This window comes from Ailuropoda melanoleuca, chromosome 20 (genome assembly GCF_002007445.2).
Source record: "Ailuropoda melanoleuca isolate Jingjing chromosome 20, ASM200744v2, whole genome shotgun sequence".
NCBI lineage: Eukaryota > Metazoa > Chordata > Mammalia > Carnivora > Ursidae > Ailuropoda > Ailuropoda melanoleuca.
In genome coordinates, this window is record NC_048237.1 from 249,263 (window position 1) to 266,167 (window position 16,905).

At 38.2% G+C, this 16,905-nt stretch overlaps 1 protein-coding gene and 1 pseudogene across 1 annotated transcript; both read right to left on the reverse strand.

The window, feature by feature from the left end:
* Window positions 1-5,610: 5,610 nt before the first annotated feature.
* Window positions 5,611-6,577, reverse strand: LOC100468716 (olfactory receptor 11G2). The gene is given in 2 exon segments (XM_011217964.3): window positions 5,611-6,445; window positions 6,447-6,577. Coding segments are annotated over 2 exon segments (966 nt in total).
* Window positions 6,578-15,202: 8,625 nt separating this feature from the next.
* On the reverse strand, window positions 15,203-16,139 carry LOC100468966 (annotated as a pseudogene).
* Window positions 16,140-16,905: the final 766 nt, after the last annotated feature.

Below are 16,905 nucleotides of genomic sequence, written 5' to 3' on the forward strand. Positions count from 1 at the left end.
ACCATTATTAACGTGGCTACTAGAATATTTAAATTAATATATGTGGCTCACATTTGTGGCTCACGTTATATCTTATTAGATTACACTGATTAAGACTAATCTCAAAGAATCTAATAACTTTAAATACCATTAATATGTTGATAATTCTCAGGTTTTTATCTCCACTCCCAACCTCATCTCAGACGTCCAGAATTGCATATCCAATGGCCTACCTGAACCTCCACTTGGACACTTATTCATCGATTTTTATTGTATATTCCTGTCTTTTATTTCAGTGGACCAATATCAGTGCTTGTCTTGACATAGGATAAGAAATTCTGGCTAATGTGCATAATTCAAATGCAGGTTAGTCTTACTCTGTTACAAGACAATAAGTAGATTTCCCTGGTATATTTACTAACAACATACATACATTTTTATATTTTAATTCCTTATAGGTTTTCATATGGAAATAACTGCCTTCGCTGAAAATTTGGGTAGTACTTGGCAAATCTAACTTTGTCTATGAGATCAATTTAAATATGGGACACATAATTTAAGAATTATAAGAGAGATTTCCATCTTTTAACAAAAAAGGCAGTGGAAAGTAATAAATGTTAGGCCTTTCTTGAGATAAGTTATAAAGCCTGTTATTTCTACCATCTTCTTAATGCCAGTAAGGGTCATTTGTGCTCCAAGGACATATTTTTCAAGATTATCAGAGTAATACACAGGCTTGTCCTTCCCCCAGGTAATGTCTTACTTCTTATCACACCCATGTAAGAGAATTGTGAGGTCTGACACATCTTCAATTCAAACAGCCAATGGAGATTTGAATCAGTCTTGAGCCTGTCATGCTTTTCAATAGTATATCTCAAGGTATCCTTCTAAACCAAAATCTTCTTGCCTTTCTTAATGCAAGTATTTTAATTTAGTTCTCTAATCATGCTTATTAGAATGTCCCCACACTCAATTGTCTTGCTCTTTAGCTCACCTAAAATGTGAAATAACCAAAACAGAAACCCTTTACTTCCTTTGGGGTTCTTCCCAAAATTCAGATTAAAAGAAGCCTTCCCAAACTATACTATTTAAAAGAGCAGCCCCCCACTCCCATTATTATCTGTTACCTTCACCTGCTTTATTTTTCTTCCAAGTATTTATCACCATCGGAACTATATTGTATTCTAGGGGCACCTGGCTGCCTCAGTCAGTGGAGCATGTGACTCTTAGGATTGTGAGTTTGAGCCCCACGTTGGGTGCAGAGATTACTTAAATAAGTTAATTAAAAGAAATATATTGTATTTTAGATACTTCTTTCTCTATATCTTTATTTCTGGCTCCTCATCCTAGAACATGAACTTCACAAGAGCTAGATATCATTACTATACCCTCAATGCCCAGAGAAATGCCTAACACACATCAGGAGCTCAGTAAATGTCTGTTGAATGGACTTGTTAATGAAATAAACAATTATTTGAGTTCCTACTATAGATGAAGCCATTCTGGAACAGTGAAAAGATAGTATAACTTATATTCCCTGCTTTCAGGAAACTTACAATATAGCTGATAGGAAAGTGAAAAAAAAATAACACAAATGATGCTGTAACGAATACCCAAAAGGCAGCCCGATTATGAGTAAACATCTGGCAAAACTCAAAAGTGCTATGACTTTAGAAAAGAGTATTATGATGAGTTATAGTGGGAAATAAAATTTCAAGGAGAGCATGATGGTGCCTAAAAATGGGCAAGTTATTATTGAAACAATTTTAAGCTCAGATTGTAAAACTAAGATTGTACTACATTAATCAGGGAAAGTGAATCGACCATAGTAATTGGACATATTTTTAATAAGGTTCTAGTTTGAGGACAACTTAAGAGGAACCTTGAATTACATTACAAACTAAAGAATTTGGACATGACTAATCACATGCAACTTCTGCTGGCATAATCTTGTCTAACTGCTGACCCTTTCTCTCTAGGGTACCACCTCCCCCAGGTGGCTGCTCAAATCTCTGTCTTCAGACTTTTCAGTAATCCTTTCACATTGGTATTGTTCTCTTCTTCAGTGCCACTTGGTTTTTGTTTCTTGTTCTCAAACATCTTATCTCTCCAACTCACCATGCAATAAGATCATTATAACAGGATAAATATTTGCCACTCTTTTTATAGTCATCTGTTATTACTATTCCCATTTTCTATGCATTCCACAGGTCTGAAGGCTCATTATTCCACATTTGACTTTAATTTTCTTGGGTGCTTTTCTTGTTTTGAGTTCTTACGCTGTTTTTAAGGCCAAGTTTTCTTTTTGGTGACCTAAGCTAATGGCTGCTTTTAGGCATTCTAAAACTGCTAAGACAATGTTTTTGCAAGCTTTTTTGACCACAACCCACGGGAATTTCATCCAAAATTGTGCCCAGTACACACATTCATATACAACTGAAACAGGAGTTTCTTAAAACAACACCATCCTTATCACAAATAATGCATTTCTTTTTTTTTTTTATAAAATTTTTTATTATGTTAGTCACCATACAGTACGTCCCAGGTTTTTGATGTAAAGTTCCATGATTCATTACTTGTGTATAACACCCAGTGCACCATGCAATACATGCTCTCCTCAATACCCATCACCAGCCTATCCTGATCCCCACCCCCCTACACTCTAAAGCCCTCAGTTTGTTTCCCAGAGTCCATAGTCTCTCATAGTTCATTCCCCCTTTTTACCTCCCCCTTCCTTCTTCCCTTTCTTCTCCTACCGATCTTCCTACATCTTATGTTCCATAAATAAGAGAAACCACATGATAATTGTCTTTCTCTGCTTGACTTATTTCGCTTAGCATTATCTCCTCTAGTCCCATCCATGTTGCTGCAAATGTTGTGAAACCGTTCTTTTTGATGGCTGAGTAATATTCCATTGTATATATGGACCAAGTGGGTACAGCCACTTTGGAAAACAGTGTGGAGGTCCCTTAAAAAGTTAAAAATTGAGCTACCCTATGATCCAGCAATTGCACTACTGGGGATTTACCCCAAAGATACAGACATAGTGAAGAGAGGGGCCATACGCACCTCAAAGTTCATAGCAGCATTGTCCACAATAGCCAAATTGTGGAAGGAGCCAAGGTGCCCTTCTACAGATAATTGGATTAACAAATAATTCATTTCTATCCTACTTTATCCCATTCCATTTCTAGGGACACATTTCATAAAGCCTCAAAATGAATAACTGGTGGGTTGATTCATTGCCTCTAGATAGACTGACAGTATCTGTGGTCTCTATGATCAACAGACGCCTTTCTAATCAGACTGAAAATGATTATTTATATATTCTTTGCTGGAGGATGGTTAAATTAGTTAGTGATGCCATTTGGAAAACTGTGTTCACAGAAAACTAGGACTCAAAACAGTTTTTTCTCTTTAGTCTTTTCTCTTCCGATGTTTTCCTCCCCATTGAACTCATAAGTGCCTTCTTATGGTCAAATTCTATTTGCTCAATATTATTATGATCATCAGAAAAGCTCATTATTATTCAAATTTAATTGTAATTTGTTTACCAAAATATTCATTATAATCAACAAAAATTGATTTCAAGTGCTTAGTCAACAAACAGTTCTATCTTATTCTCCTCCAGTCAGATTTATAAATGTAGTACCTTCTGGAAAGTTTGTGTGCTTTTCTTCCTTAGCTTTTTCATACTTTTCAAAGGTCAATGGTTCAGTTGTTGAGTGTCATTAAGTCTAAGATGATTAGAGAAACAACTCCAGATCCCTCTTATGGCAGGGACTGCTGTTGCCCACCCAAAGTGCACCCAACTTTTCCTTAGCACAGGAAACCTGATTTGTTCAGAGTAGGAATGAGTCCTTTTAAAAACATTCACTTCTTCAGCTTCCTTGCAGCTAGTTTGGTCATATGACATAGGTCTCGCTAATGAGGACTGGGCATTTCTGGGGAGGATTCTGCTTTCCTGGAAGTTGAAATAGCAGTTTCAAGTTCCTCTAACTTGGAATGGGGAAATGCCTGGATGTTTAGCAGCCATCTTGTAACCATGAGTAACAATAGGAGAATGAGATTTATAAGCACAGATCCAACACAGAGCAGTATATAAATAGTGTGTGCGTGTGTGTGTACATATATTTGTTTGAAACTTTATTTTTTAAAGCAGTTGTCTTAGGTTCACAGCAATTTCCCATATGCCCCCTAACTCCACACAGGCATTACCTTCCCTATTATCAACATCCCCCACCAGAGTGATACATTTGTTATAAGTGATGAACTCACATTGACACATAATCATAACCCAGAGTCCATAGTTTACATTAGGGTTCACTCTTGGTGTTGTACATTCTATGGGTTTTAAACAAATTTATAATGACATGTATCCACCAAACAAAACAAAACAAAACAAAAAAGAATTTAGGATTTATCCCCTAAAATCTGTGTAAGTAGAGAGGAGATAAGCATTGATGGACTGATGGAAAGGAGGGTTAGGTTTCCCTTTACAGGTATGGAGTGCTAGGACCTGGACAAAAATGATCAGTGAAGATGACAAAGGATCACAGGGAAGATGCTGCAGAATTTAAAGACAATAGGATCGGGTAGGAGAAGGTGAGGAACTGTAAATGTTAAAATTTTAGGTTCAGGTTGTAGATCAGTGGATCCATTGGCAAATAAGTACAGCTAGAGCTAATTTAAAAGGAGGTCATCAAATTTAGGATCAGAAATTTGAATTTGAAGTAGATTTTCATGAAAAAATATCCAGCAGAAGGTTGCAGTTATGTGACTAGGATTGAAGTAAAGCCAGTATTGGCATTATCCTAGAAGAAAGCTTTAGCCCAAGGTCTCCCCATGAGGTGAAATACTTTAAGTTTAATGACTACTCCAGAAAATAAGAAATTAGAGAATAAAAATCACCTCTGGATAATATTTATCCAGAATTTTACAGAGAACTATGACTGTAAGTGAACCTTAAACCTGGATGGCAGTGATCTCACAAAGTCTTAGCTCTTTGGCCTATATGGAGTATTAACTTCCATGTGTCTGCATATGGAGGATTAGACCTACCTCCTAAAGTGAAAGCATTGGCAAAATGTGAGAGTCAATTAAGTCAATATAACCCTACTAGGTACCCTAGTTGGTGTCCAAAACTATACTTGGAATTATGGAATATAACAAAGCAGCGCTTTAAAATTGTCACTGATGTTGAAAGTTTTTAAAAAAAAATCTGGTTAACTATGTGTGATTATTGGTAAATTATGCATGTGTTTGCAACACATTCAACATTTGCTATGCTCTAAAAAAACAAAAACTGGCTCTGATGAAAGCAGAATTTGAAAATTTTAAAATACATCAAGTAGTTTGTAATGAAAACCAAAAGATAAACTAGAAACTGAGTCATAAAGAAATACATGGAAATCTTACTAAGTTGTATTTCAAAATAAAGTCTATCTAAGGTACAGACATATCTGGAACACAGCAGCAACAAGTTCCTGATTCAAATCATGAGTGTGATGAATTTTTTAACATCATCTTCCCAATATATGAAGATAAAATCAAATGAAGTGAAAAAACATAATCTCATTAGTTTTGTTATGTTCCATCCTCCTAAAACATTAATGATGCAGTATATTAAATTCAACTTTTGAAACCTTTAGACATTTCCCACAATAACACATTCATAATTTTCTTCAATGCCTCCTTCATATCTTTGTTTCGGAAGTTGTAAATCAGGGGATTAAAGAATGGGGTTGCCAAAGCATAGAACAAGTTCACAAATTTCTGCATCCCAGGATAGACCCCAGAACCTGGACTAACATACATCACCATGACTGAGCCATAGAACAGACACACCACAGCAAGGTGGGAGGCACAAGTAGAGAAGGCCTTATGCCTTCCTGAGCCTGGGGGTACTTCCAGCACTACACTTAGGACACAGATGTAAGTGCCAAGGATGTATAAGAAGGTGAGAAAGATGATGAGAGAGCTAAAGACACCACAGATCAGAGTAATTCCAGATACTGAAGCACAGGACAATGCCAGCAGAGGTGCAAGATCACAGAGAAAATGGTCGATGGTGTTTGGACCACAGAAAGGCACCTGAGATATTAGAGTCAAAGGAGTCAGTAACCAGAGAAAGCCCCCTGCCCAGCAGAAGACCACTAACCAAGCACATAGGTGGTGGGTCATTATGGTGGGATAGTGCAAAGGTCTACAAATGGCAAGAAATCGATCAAAAGACATCACTGACAGAAATAAGCCCTCAGCAGCACACATGGAGAAGAAGAAGTAGAACTGGAGCAGGCAGCCAGCATAGGAGATGCTCTTGGTCTGGGAGATAATGTTGGCCAACATTTTGGGCACATCAGAAGTGACATAGCAGATCTCCAGGAAAGAGAAGTTGGCCAGGAGGATGTACATGGGTGTGTGGAGTTTCTGGCTTGACCACACAGCACAGATGATGGATGTGTTCCATGAGAGTCAGAAGGTAGATGAGGGAGAAGATGACAAAGAGGAGGACCTGGATGTCTCTGCGACAGGGAAATCCCAAGAGGATGAACTCACTCACAGACCCAGAGATGTTAGTAGTCTCCAAGGTCCTCATTAGTCTGACCTGTGGAAGTGACACAGATAGTAAGAACCACAGAAATATTTACACTAATTTTCTTCTTCCTGGTAAAGAGATATATGTTTATTTTCCTCAATTGAGGCTTGTGATATTGCTATCTTCCCTTTGGAAGCGTGAGTTGTTCTTTCCCCTTCATTTCCTTCCTCCCTTATTTATTCAATAAACATTTATTTTGCATATATTCTTGCCAGGCATTCTTCTGGGAGATAGGAAGAAGACGATAAATAAAAATGTAAAGTACCTGTTCTTTGGAGCTTATGTCAAATATCTTTTGTTCAAAGTAACTTCAAACAATACATGCATGGCTCAAGAATGTCTACATAAAGGGAGTTTAGGAGGTTCAATCTGATTGGAAGAAAGCTAAGGAGATTTACCTTGGAACCTCATTTGCATAAAAAGGAAACTATTTTTACTTAGATTGTACGTCCATTTGTGGCAACTTCTTGGAGAGATGATACAGAATATGGAGTGATGTTAGCATCCCTCCACTTATATCATGGTACTGCCACTCACACAGTAACAACAGCATATGACAAATCAAAACAAAATAATTTCTTATCATGTAAGACATGATTATACTCAGTTAGAAAAAATAAGGAAAGCCTTTTGAAAAGAGACATGGACCTTAGCAAAAGAGCAGCGATGGAGGCAGCAGCTTAATAGCATATAATAATAATGTGAAAAGATTTGGATACAAGATGTTATATTTAAAGAAAAGTCCAAGAGAGTGGAAATTAGAATAGTTGTAAAGGAATAGTGAGATAAAAATTTCAAAGATGGGGCCATGTGGCCAAGGTCTAGTTCAGGCTTAATTTCCTAGTCAGTGGAAAATAACTGGAGCTAGTCTACTAGAAGAGTAAAAGGATCAAAGGTTTATGGAAGCTACACTTGTAAGACAATTTCTCAATTAGAAGGTAAAGAATTTAGCAGGAAACTATTAGAAAGCTATTTCAGTAGACCAAGGAAAAAGCATGAAGTGTCTGAACTAGGGTACTATATAAGCAAAGAGATACCAAGAATGGATTCAAGAGATGTGCAATGGTAGAAACCTAAGCTCGTGGTCTTTAAAATCAACAGAGTCAATTAAATGCTGCTCAAGGAGCCAAGAAGACACAGAAAAGAGAGACTGCCTATTTCATTTGCCCGTCATACTCTTCAGCTCTCTTCTGATTATCCTTGACTATGTATTTCATTAACTAAATTAGCTTCCACTTACAAAGTTTTCTCCTCCTACAAGCCACACACAATGGGTGTTGATTTGCTGTTGTCACTTGTGTGAAATGGCATAGTAAACAAGAGAGTTGTCTAAATTATTGCCACAGAGTTAAAGAAAAATGTTCCCATTTTCCTATCAGCTAAGAATACAGTTCTTTTGAAGATAAGCTGTAAAGACAAGATGATAATTTGACAAAAACATTTCCCTAATCCCATGTCTAATATGGTTTATATAACAGAAATGGTATTTATGAAGGAAAATAATCATGAAATTTTTTGCCCTTTCTCATAGCAATATATACAACAAAATGGACACTGAGACAGGAAAGAAGTCACTGTTCCATGTGCCCAGACGTACTTATCCCAATGCAGCCCACAAGTCAGGGTGTCAGCTCCTTGGTAGAACACTTTTTGGTACCTTTTTTACAAAGACCCTTTTCAGGTTTTACTCAGAAAATATAGCAAGGCACAAATCTCTCCCTCCCCCATTACTTATCCCTTCCAGACTGTGAAGCCTATCTCCAGAGACCTCAACCCCAGGAGCAATGGAAGCAATTATTGTACATCATACAGACCGGGGCATGTTTCATCTTCAGTGATTATCATATTGGAGATGAAAACTGCATGAATGTGCACACAGTCATCTGTGCAATCTCTCTCTCTCTCTCACACACACACACACACACACACGCATACACACATTCTAAACTATCACAGTATTATTCCCTCCAGAGTTCCCTCTCCTAAACTTAATAAATTACTTTTTAGCTAACAAAATTTTTGAAATGATATGCACATTACTTTCAAGGTTGTTAGAGTCTCCCATTCCTGTTGTCCAAATGGCAGTTTAAAGATCTTGTCCACTATATACAGAATGAGCTTATTCTTAAACATCCACAGAGCTACCAATTTCCATTCTTTTCAAACTCCTTAATTCCACATGTATATCAAATAGAGTAGATGTTGGCTGACTAAGGAGTTAAGATACTGATTGTATGATGGAGACAAATTCATTTCCTCTTCTTCAACTCAAGGATACATTTTTTCTAAGCCTTCCTTGTAGATAGGTGTGCTCATGCGACTGTGTCCTAGTCAGAAGAATGTAATTAAAACTGATGTGCAATACATTACACTTCACCCAGGCATGGTCCTTGATGATCTCTGATATAATTAATTATGTTGACCTAGGAAGCTGAGTTTTGAAGATGATGATACCAAGGATGGAAAACAGCCTGAGTTCCAGAATTATCATTTAAAAAACAATTGCCTGTTGGGGCTCCTGGGTGGCACAGCGGTTAAGCATCTGCCTTCGGCTCAGGGCGTGATCCCAGTGTTGTGGGATCGAGCCCCACATCAGGCTCCTCCGGTATGAGCTTGCCTCTTCCTCTCCCACTCCCCCTGCTTGTGTTCCCTCTCTCACTAGCTGTCTCTATCTCTGTCAAATAAATAAATAAAATCTTTAAAAAAAATACAATTGCCTGTCAATCAGGAACACCCATTTGGACTTTAAGTAAGCAGTAAACACCTTTAATATTTGATCCACCAAAAAAAGAAGGTTGTTTGGAGAATAATAATGTGACTAATTGAATCAAATATTTACCTTTTGATAAATGTATGAAGAAAACAATCTGTGGGTGACTATATTAAAATGTATATATTTGTGAGCTTATTCCCTCCAATTTTCTAATTCTAAAACAACAAGGAAAAATTAAAAAAACAGTGTTTGTGAAGGATATATTCTGAGAAATAAAAACTGTGAGTCCTAGAGTGAGTGCATCCTAAATTTAGGTCAATGCAGCCACATTTCCCTGCAAAGACATTTCAGAGCTTTTTTCATCACTGTTACTTGTCTCTCTGTCCTTAGCAGCAAGGCCCAGCTTTTCATACTGTGCTGCTGGTCTCGTTCTGCAAACTAGATATATAGCAACACTATTTTGTGTCTCCATTATGATGATGTCTGTCAGTGTCAACTGAAAGAACATGGAATATATTCTTAAGACTCTTCATCCAAGGTGACCCAATGTCGACCCTTCAGACCTAAAATCTACATCCCCAAGAACACAAAGCTAATGACCACACTAAATAAATACCTGCAGAACTGTATTAACTACCCCCAAGCCATTAGAGGACCAGCCTAGCTCTCCTGCTGTTTTAATAGCACATCTGAGGGATACAGGATTCTTTAGAACTCACTAGATCTGTCACTAAACCAGGTTATTACCCTTAGAACTCTTACACATCTTACAAATCACACATCTGTTAGAGAATTTTTTATATTCTGATCTCTAAAGATGGGTTTCAGATTTCTAGCACATGGCTTTTTGACCTCTTTACACAGAGTAGTTTTCAGTGGCTCATGAGAGCTGTATAACCCCTAACACAGACTTTATCATACATTCTTTTTTTTAAAGATTTTATTTATTTATTTATTTAATCAACAGAGATAGAGACAGCCAGCGAGAGAGGGAACACAAGCAGGGGGAGTGGGAGAGGAAGAAGCAGGCTCACAGCGGAGGAGCCTGATGTGGGGCTCGATCCCATAATGCCAGGATCAGGCCCTGAGCCAAAGGCAGATGCTTAACCACTGTGCCACCCAGGCGCCCCTACCATACATTCTATATGCAACAGCAAAAAGGCCCTGAGGAAATATGCTACAAACAGAGGGCTTGAGGTAATGTGAAAGAGATGCTGTTCTTATTATCATTGTCATTATTACTTTTTAAATTGTTCTCAGATCCCAAATATGAGGTTGTGCCCAGGAATTATTCCACTGTTTGGAGTCTAAGGTGAATGAAAAGCTCAGAATTTCCATTTGGACATGTTCAATTAGAAATGAAGTATGATTTTATTTTTCTTAAGATTTTATTTATTTATTTGAGAGAGAGAGTGGCAAAGATAGTGAGAGAGCACAAGCCGGGAGAGTGGGAAAGGGAGAAGACTCCCCACTAAGCAGGGAACCCAACATGGGGCTCGATCCCAGGACCTGATGCTTAATGACTGAGCCACCCAGGTGCCCTCAAAATATGATTTTAATTGAACAGGCACCCAACTGAAATATCAAGCTACTAACCTTAAACTGACAATATCAGTGTAAAATAGATTTCCCATCTTGACTCTAAGACTCTGAGATGTTAGCTGTTTTCAAGAGGAATCTGAAATTCTCAAAAAATTGAGTCAGGGCACCTGGGTGGCTCAATCTTTAAGTGTCTGCCTTCGGCTCACGACATGATCCCAGGATTCTGGGATTGAGCCCCGCATGGGGCTCCCTGCTCAAGAGTAAGCCTGCTTTTCCCTCTCCCACTCCCCTTGCTTGTGTTCCCTCTCTTGCTGTCTCTGTAAAATAAAAATAAAATCTTAAAAAAAAAAGATTGAGTCAATACCATTAATCTGAATTCATCTTCTTCTTCAAGTTGATTGGATAGCCTACACTACCTTTGATGAGAGAAGGAGTTATCCTGTGGCACTGAATGACACAGAATCTAAACACAGGCCAGATTTTCAAAAATGCAAATATGATCATGTCATTTCCTTGCTTTCAATCCTTAAATACTTCCTTCTCCCCTACAGGATCAAGTTCAACCTCATTAGTGTCTCTAAGTTCCTGCCTCCCTAAGCTCTTCTCCTTTCAGGACACTACCATCCATGCACTCTATGCTCAGTCATACATGTTGTATATGCTACTCCTTCTGCTTTTAATGCCATCATCCACCCTCCTCCTTCCTTTCTATCTAGAAAACTTCCAGCTTGTCATTCAAGATCCAGCTGATTTGTCAACTTCTCTGTGAACCCCTTCCTAACCTATACTCTTAGTCCAACACTCTTTTTTGTTCCTCTGGCACCCTATGAATTCCTCTCTCTTTGCAGTTTTTTTGTTTTGTTTTGTTTTGTTTTTGGATTGTTAATGGATCTGTGACCACATAGGTCAAGAATTCCTTAAGAACAAGGACCCTATCATATGCATCCTTTCTCCGCATCCTCACCAACATCTGTTGTTTCCTGGCTTGTTAATTTTAGCTATTCTGACTGCTGTGAGGTGGTATCTCATTGTGGTTTTGATTAGTATTTCCCTGATGCTCAGTGATGTTGAACACTTTTTCATGTGTCTGTTGGCCATTTCTTTGTCTTCTTTGCAGAAATGTCTCTTCAAGTCTTCTGCCCATTTCTTGGATTATTTGTTCTTTGGGTGTTGAGTTTGATAAGTTGTTAATAGATTTTAGATACAAAGCCTTTATCTGATATGTAATTGGCAAATACATTCTCCCATTCTGTTGGTTGTCTTTTGGTTTTGTTGACTGTTTCCTTTCCTATGCAAAAGCTTTTTATCTTGATAAAGTCCCAATAGTTCATCTTTGCCTTTGTTTCCCTTGCCTTGTAGACATGTCTAGCAAAAAGTTGCTGCAGCTGAGGTCAAAGAGGTTGCTGCCTGTGTTCTCCTCTAGGATTTTGATGGATTCCTGTCTCACATTTAGGTCTTTCATCCATTTGGAGTTTATTTTTGTGTATGGTATGAGAAAACGGTCCAGTTTCATTCTTCTGCATGTGGCTGTCCAATTTTCCCAACACCATGTGTTAAAGATAATGTCTTTTTTCCATTGGATATTCTTTCCTGCATTGTCAAAGATTTGAAAAAAGAAGAAGAAGCAGCTTTTGCAGGCCCCAGAGTTCCATGTGTAAGACCACACATCCTCTGGCCCATGCACCATCATCAGCAAGACTAGAGAGGAATGCCGAGGCTCTGCTATCTTCTAGTAATTTCACCCTCTTCTCTCCCCCACCAACCTTTCTATACCAGCTGCTATGGAGAGAGAGCATCAGTACAAATTCCATTGTGCTCCTTTTCCCAAAACGGCCCTGATCTGACTCCACTATTAACGAAAAGAGAGTCTTCCTTTTCTCTTTTGCTGCTTCCAGGTTTTTATTGCTTCCTCCTCTCTAAAAGCTGTTTTAAAGTTCAATCTCCCCAAAAAATAAAAAAATAAAGTGCAATCTCCATTTAGAGGAAGAGGACAAGGGAAGGGACATGGCAAAAAGAAAACACAGTAAGTCATTTATCTAAGGTTACTAATTGAAAGTTTCTGATCTACTAAACCTAATTCACCCCATCCACACCCACGCTCATTACCAAGGAGAACGTAAGAAGCCATAGAGCTACACTGTCCATTACGGTAACCACTAGCTACCTGTGGCTACTGACACTCAAACCAAGACTGGTCCAACCTGAGATGTGCTATAAGAATAAAATTCAGCCCAGTTTTCAAGACTTAGTATAAAAAAATAAAACAAAATGTCTGGTTAATAATTTTATATTGATAATATGTCAAAACAGAACAGGAGAGGCTCTGCCTGTGAGACCTAAAAATTAGGCAACACTGGACTGCCTCAAGAGCAAATTCCTTCATGTGCCAAGAGTTTGCACACCTCAGGGGGTTTGATCTTACATCCCAGAACCAAAATTATCCCTTTCTTTAATTTTATCCCTAGTGATAATGCAGTTTCTAACAATCATGTGCTCTAGGGTAGAAGAAATTCCCTGAGGTGGCAGGCAGCCTTGGAGAAAGGGGAGTGGCTGCCTCCTTGAGAACTCTCTGTGTCCTCAGAGAGCAAAGCAAAGGGGCACCTGGGGGGGGCAGAGCGCTGCTGCAGTTGGGGAGTGGAGAAGTATTTGTGACTTGAAGGGAAAGATCCTACCTCATCTGTAGTTTTAATTACTGAGAAAAAAAACTATCACAGCAACATCACAGAGGAAAAGAAAACACACACACAGACAAGATTGCAGCAGCAGGGTTACGGGAAATGTTTTCTTTTTTATAATCATTTTTTTATTATATTATGTTAGTCACCATACAGTACATCCCTGGTTTTTGATGTAAAGTTCCATGATTCATTACTTGCATATAACACCCAGTGCACCATGCAACACGTACCCTCCTTAATACCCATCACCAGTCTATCCCATTCCCCCACTCCCCTCCCCTCCGAAGCCCTCAGTTTGTTTCTCAGAGTCCATAGTCTCTCATGCTTCACTCCCTGCTCTGATTACCCCCCATTTCCTTATCCTTTTCTTCTCCTACTGATCTTCCTAGTTCTTGTGTTCCATAGATGAGATAAACCATATGATAATTGTCTTTCTCTGCTTGACTTATTTCACTTAGCATTATCTCCTCCAGTGCCAGGAAATGTTAACATGATAACAATCCAAATGAAAAACAACTGGCATTGGTAGCATGCTTTACATGTTAAAATCATTTTTAATTGTGGTAAAATACACATAACATGACATTAAACAAATCTTAACAATTTTTTAAGTGGCATTAGGTACATTCACATTGTTGAGCAATCATCATGGCCATCCATATCCAAAAAATTTTCATCTTCCCAAGCAGAAAATGTGTATCCATTGACCAATAATTCCCCCTCCCCCTCCCCCAGCCCCTGGTAACTACCATTCCACTTTCTGTCTCTGTGAATTTGAGGACTTTACAAAAGTGAGATCATATAGTATTTGTTGTTTTGTGACAAGCTGGTTCATCCATGTTTCAAAATTTCCTTTCTTTGTAAGGCTGGATAATATTACATTGTGTGTATACATCACATTTTGTTGATCCATTCACCTGTTGATGTGTATTTGAACTGCTTCCATCTTTTGGCTGTAGTTTGCATTTTACAAATACTTTTATATATGATTGCTCATTTGATACACATTAGAAAACCCCAAAATGTCCTTTTTAAAAACTGGGAATGAAAGTTTTGATTTGTTGAGGTGGAACCAGGACAGGGTCCTCATCAATCTTCGTCTAACAAATCATTGTCATCATTTTCATAATACAAAGAAATGTAGGGGGGTGGGGCAGAAATCATTCTTGTTTTGATTTGCATTTACATAGACTTCTTTCAAGAATCAAAACATTTTTTTCCTTAAAAATAGGCACTTTTCCCTTTTATATAAATATAATAGGATCATTTAAAAGTTTGGAAAAAAGAAACTGCTGAAGCTCATAACTTGGCAACAATAGATGATGACAATAAATTTGATGTAATTGTTATCAATAATAATATATTATATTACATTATATATTACTTATTGAGTGACAAGCACTATTTTAAATGCTTCCAAATATTAACTCATTTAATCCCTAACACTCTATGATGCAGACATGATCGTCTTCAGTTAAAATTGGGAAAATAGACAAATAACAATTTGAGTAACTTACCCATAGTCAATCAATACAGAATAGAGACAAGCTTTGAATTTTAAGAATTCTCATGTGGACATATTTATTCTAGATCTAGCACCTTTTCTTTTCAGTATAATTTTTCTAGATTCTTTACAACAGGACTCAAAAGGAATTTTATCTCACCAAACCGTCTCCCATTCAGGAATTATTTCTAAACTTTACACATAACTTTCCTGAGGGCAATCTTCATCTCCTTATTCCTGAGGCTGTAGATCCGAGGGTTTAAAAGTGGAGTTGCAATTGAGTAGAACATTGTCAAGAACTTATGCATACCAGGCTGATTGGCTGCCCCTGGGCTTACATACATCACCATGACTGAACCATAAAACAGGGACACCACTATTAGGTGGGAAGCACATGTGGAGAAGGCCTTTTTCCTTCTTGAACCTTTGGGAACCTGAACCACAGCTCGAAGGACCAGGATGTAGGACACAAGGTGTAGAAAAAAGTTATAAATGTTATCACAGCACTAAAAATGCTACAAGTCAGTACTGTCTTGGGGACAGGTACACATAATATGGCCAGCATTGCCCCAAGATCGCAGAGGTAGTGATCAATGACATTTGAACCACAAAACGGAACTTGGGAGATAAGGGTGGCTGGGGTCACCAACCAGAGGAAGCCACCCACCCAGCAAGCAGACACAAGCTTTCCACAGACTTCCCTGGTCATTATGGTGGAATAATGCAGTGGATGGCAGATGGCAACATACCTATCAAGTGCCATGAGGGCCAGGAAGAAAAGTTCTGTGGCACAAAGAGAGAGGAAGATGTAGAACTGTAAGATGCAGCCATTATAGGAGATGGTCTTGGTCTTGGATAGGAAGTTGAACAACATGTTGGGCACATTGGAATTGATGTAGCAGATCTCCAGGAAAGAGAAGTTGGACAACAAAGCATACATAGGAGTGTGGAGTTGCTGATTCCACCACACAGCACAGATGATAGCACTGCTGCCCAAAAAGTCAAGATGTAGATGATGGAGAACAAAACAAAAAGGAGAATTTCTACCTCTTGACTACATAGGAAACCCAGGAGGATGAATTCATGAATGATAGCAGTGCCATCATTGTTAGGCAAAACATGCATTTCTCTCTAACCTAACATGTACACAGACATAATCAGAACCACATATTGAGAGTCTCCTATTTTATCCAGCCCTCCATAATACCTCAATTTCTCATCAGAACTAGGTGGTATTAGAAGTAGAGAATAAAATGAGGGGCTCCTGGGTGACACAGCGGTTCAGCGTCTGCCTTCAGCTCAGGGTGTGATCCCGGCGTTATGGGATCGAGCCCCACATCAGGCTCCTCCGCTATGAACCTGCTTCTTCCTCTCCCACTCCCCCTGCTTGTGTTCCCTCTCTCGCTTGCTGTCTCTATATCTGTCGAATAAATGAAATAAAATCTTTAAAAAAAAAAAGAAGTACAGAATAAAATGAAATATTAATATTCAGTCAACATGAAGAATTTTTTTCAAAACAGCTCTGTTGGAAGACAAATAGAAAACACTACTGGTAACATTACTTTAAGTATAACTTACTTTACTTTAAATATTTTCTCCAGAGCATTTTCTTCTTACTTTAGCCTATGAGAAAGAGATAGAAATGAATCATTACACACCTTAAATTCTCACCTTTAACCCTAGCACAGCTAATAAGCTTCAGGAAGGAGTTTACGCCGTTAAACTGCACTGAAATATTTTACTGCCTATGCTACCATTTCAGTCAGCACCACGAGGTCCACACATTTTCCCTATTTCTCTACATTATTATAGAAGCTTAGCAGATCCTAATAAGAAGGCGCATCCATAAATAAATACACTAGTTCATTAACGAATGTCCATTAAAGACTTA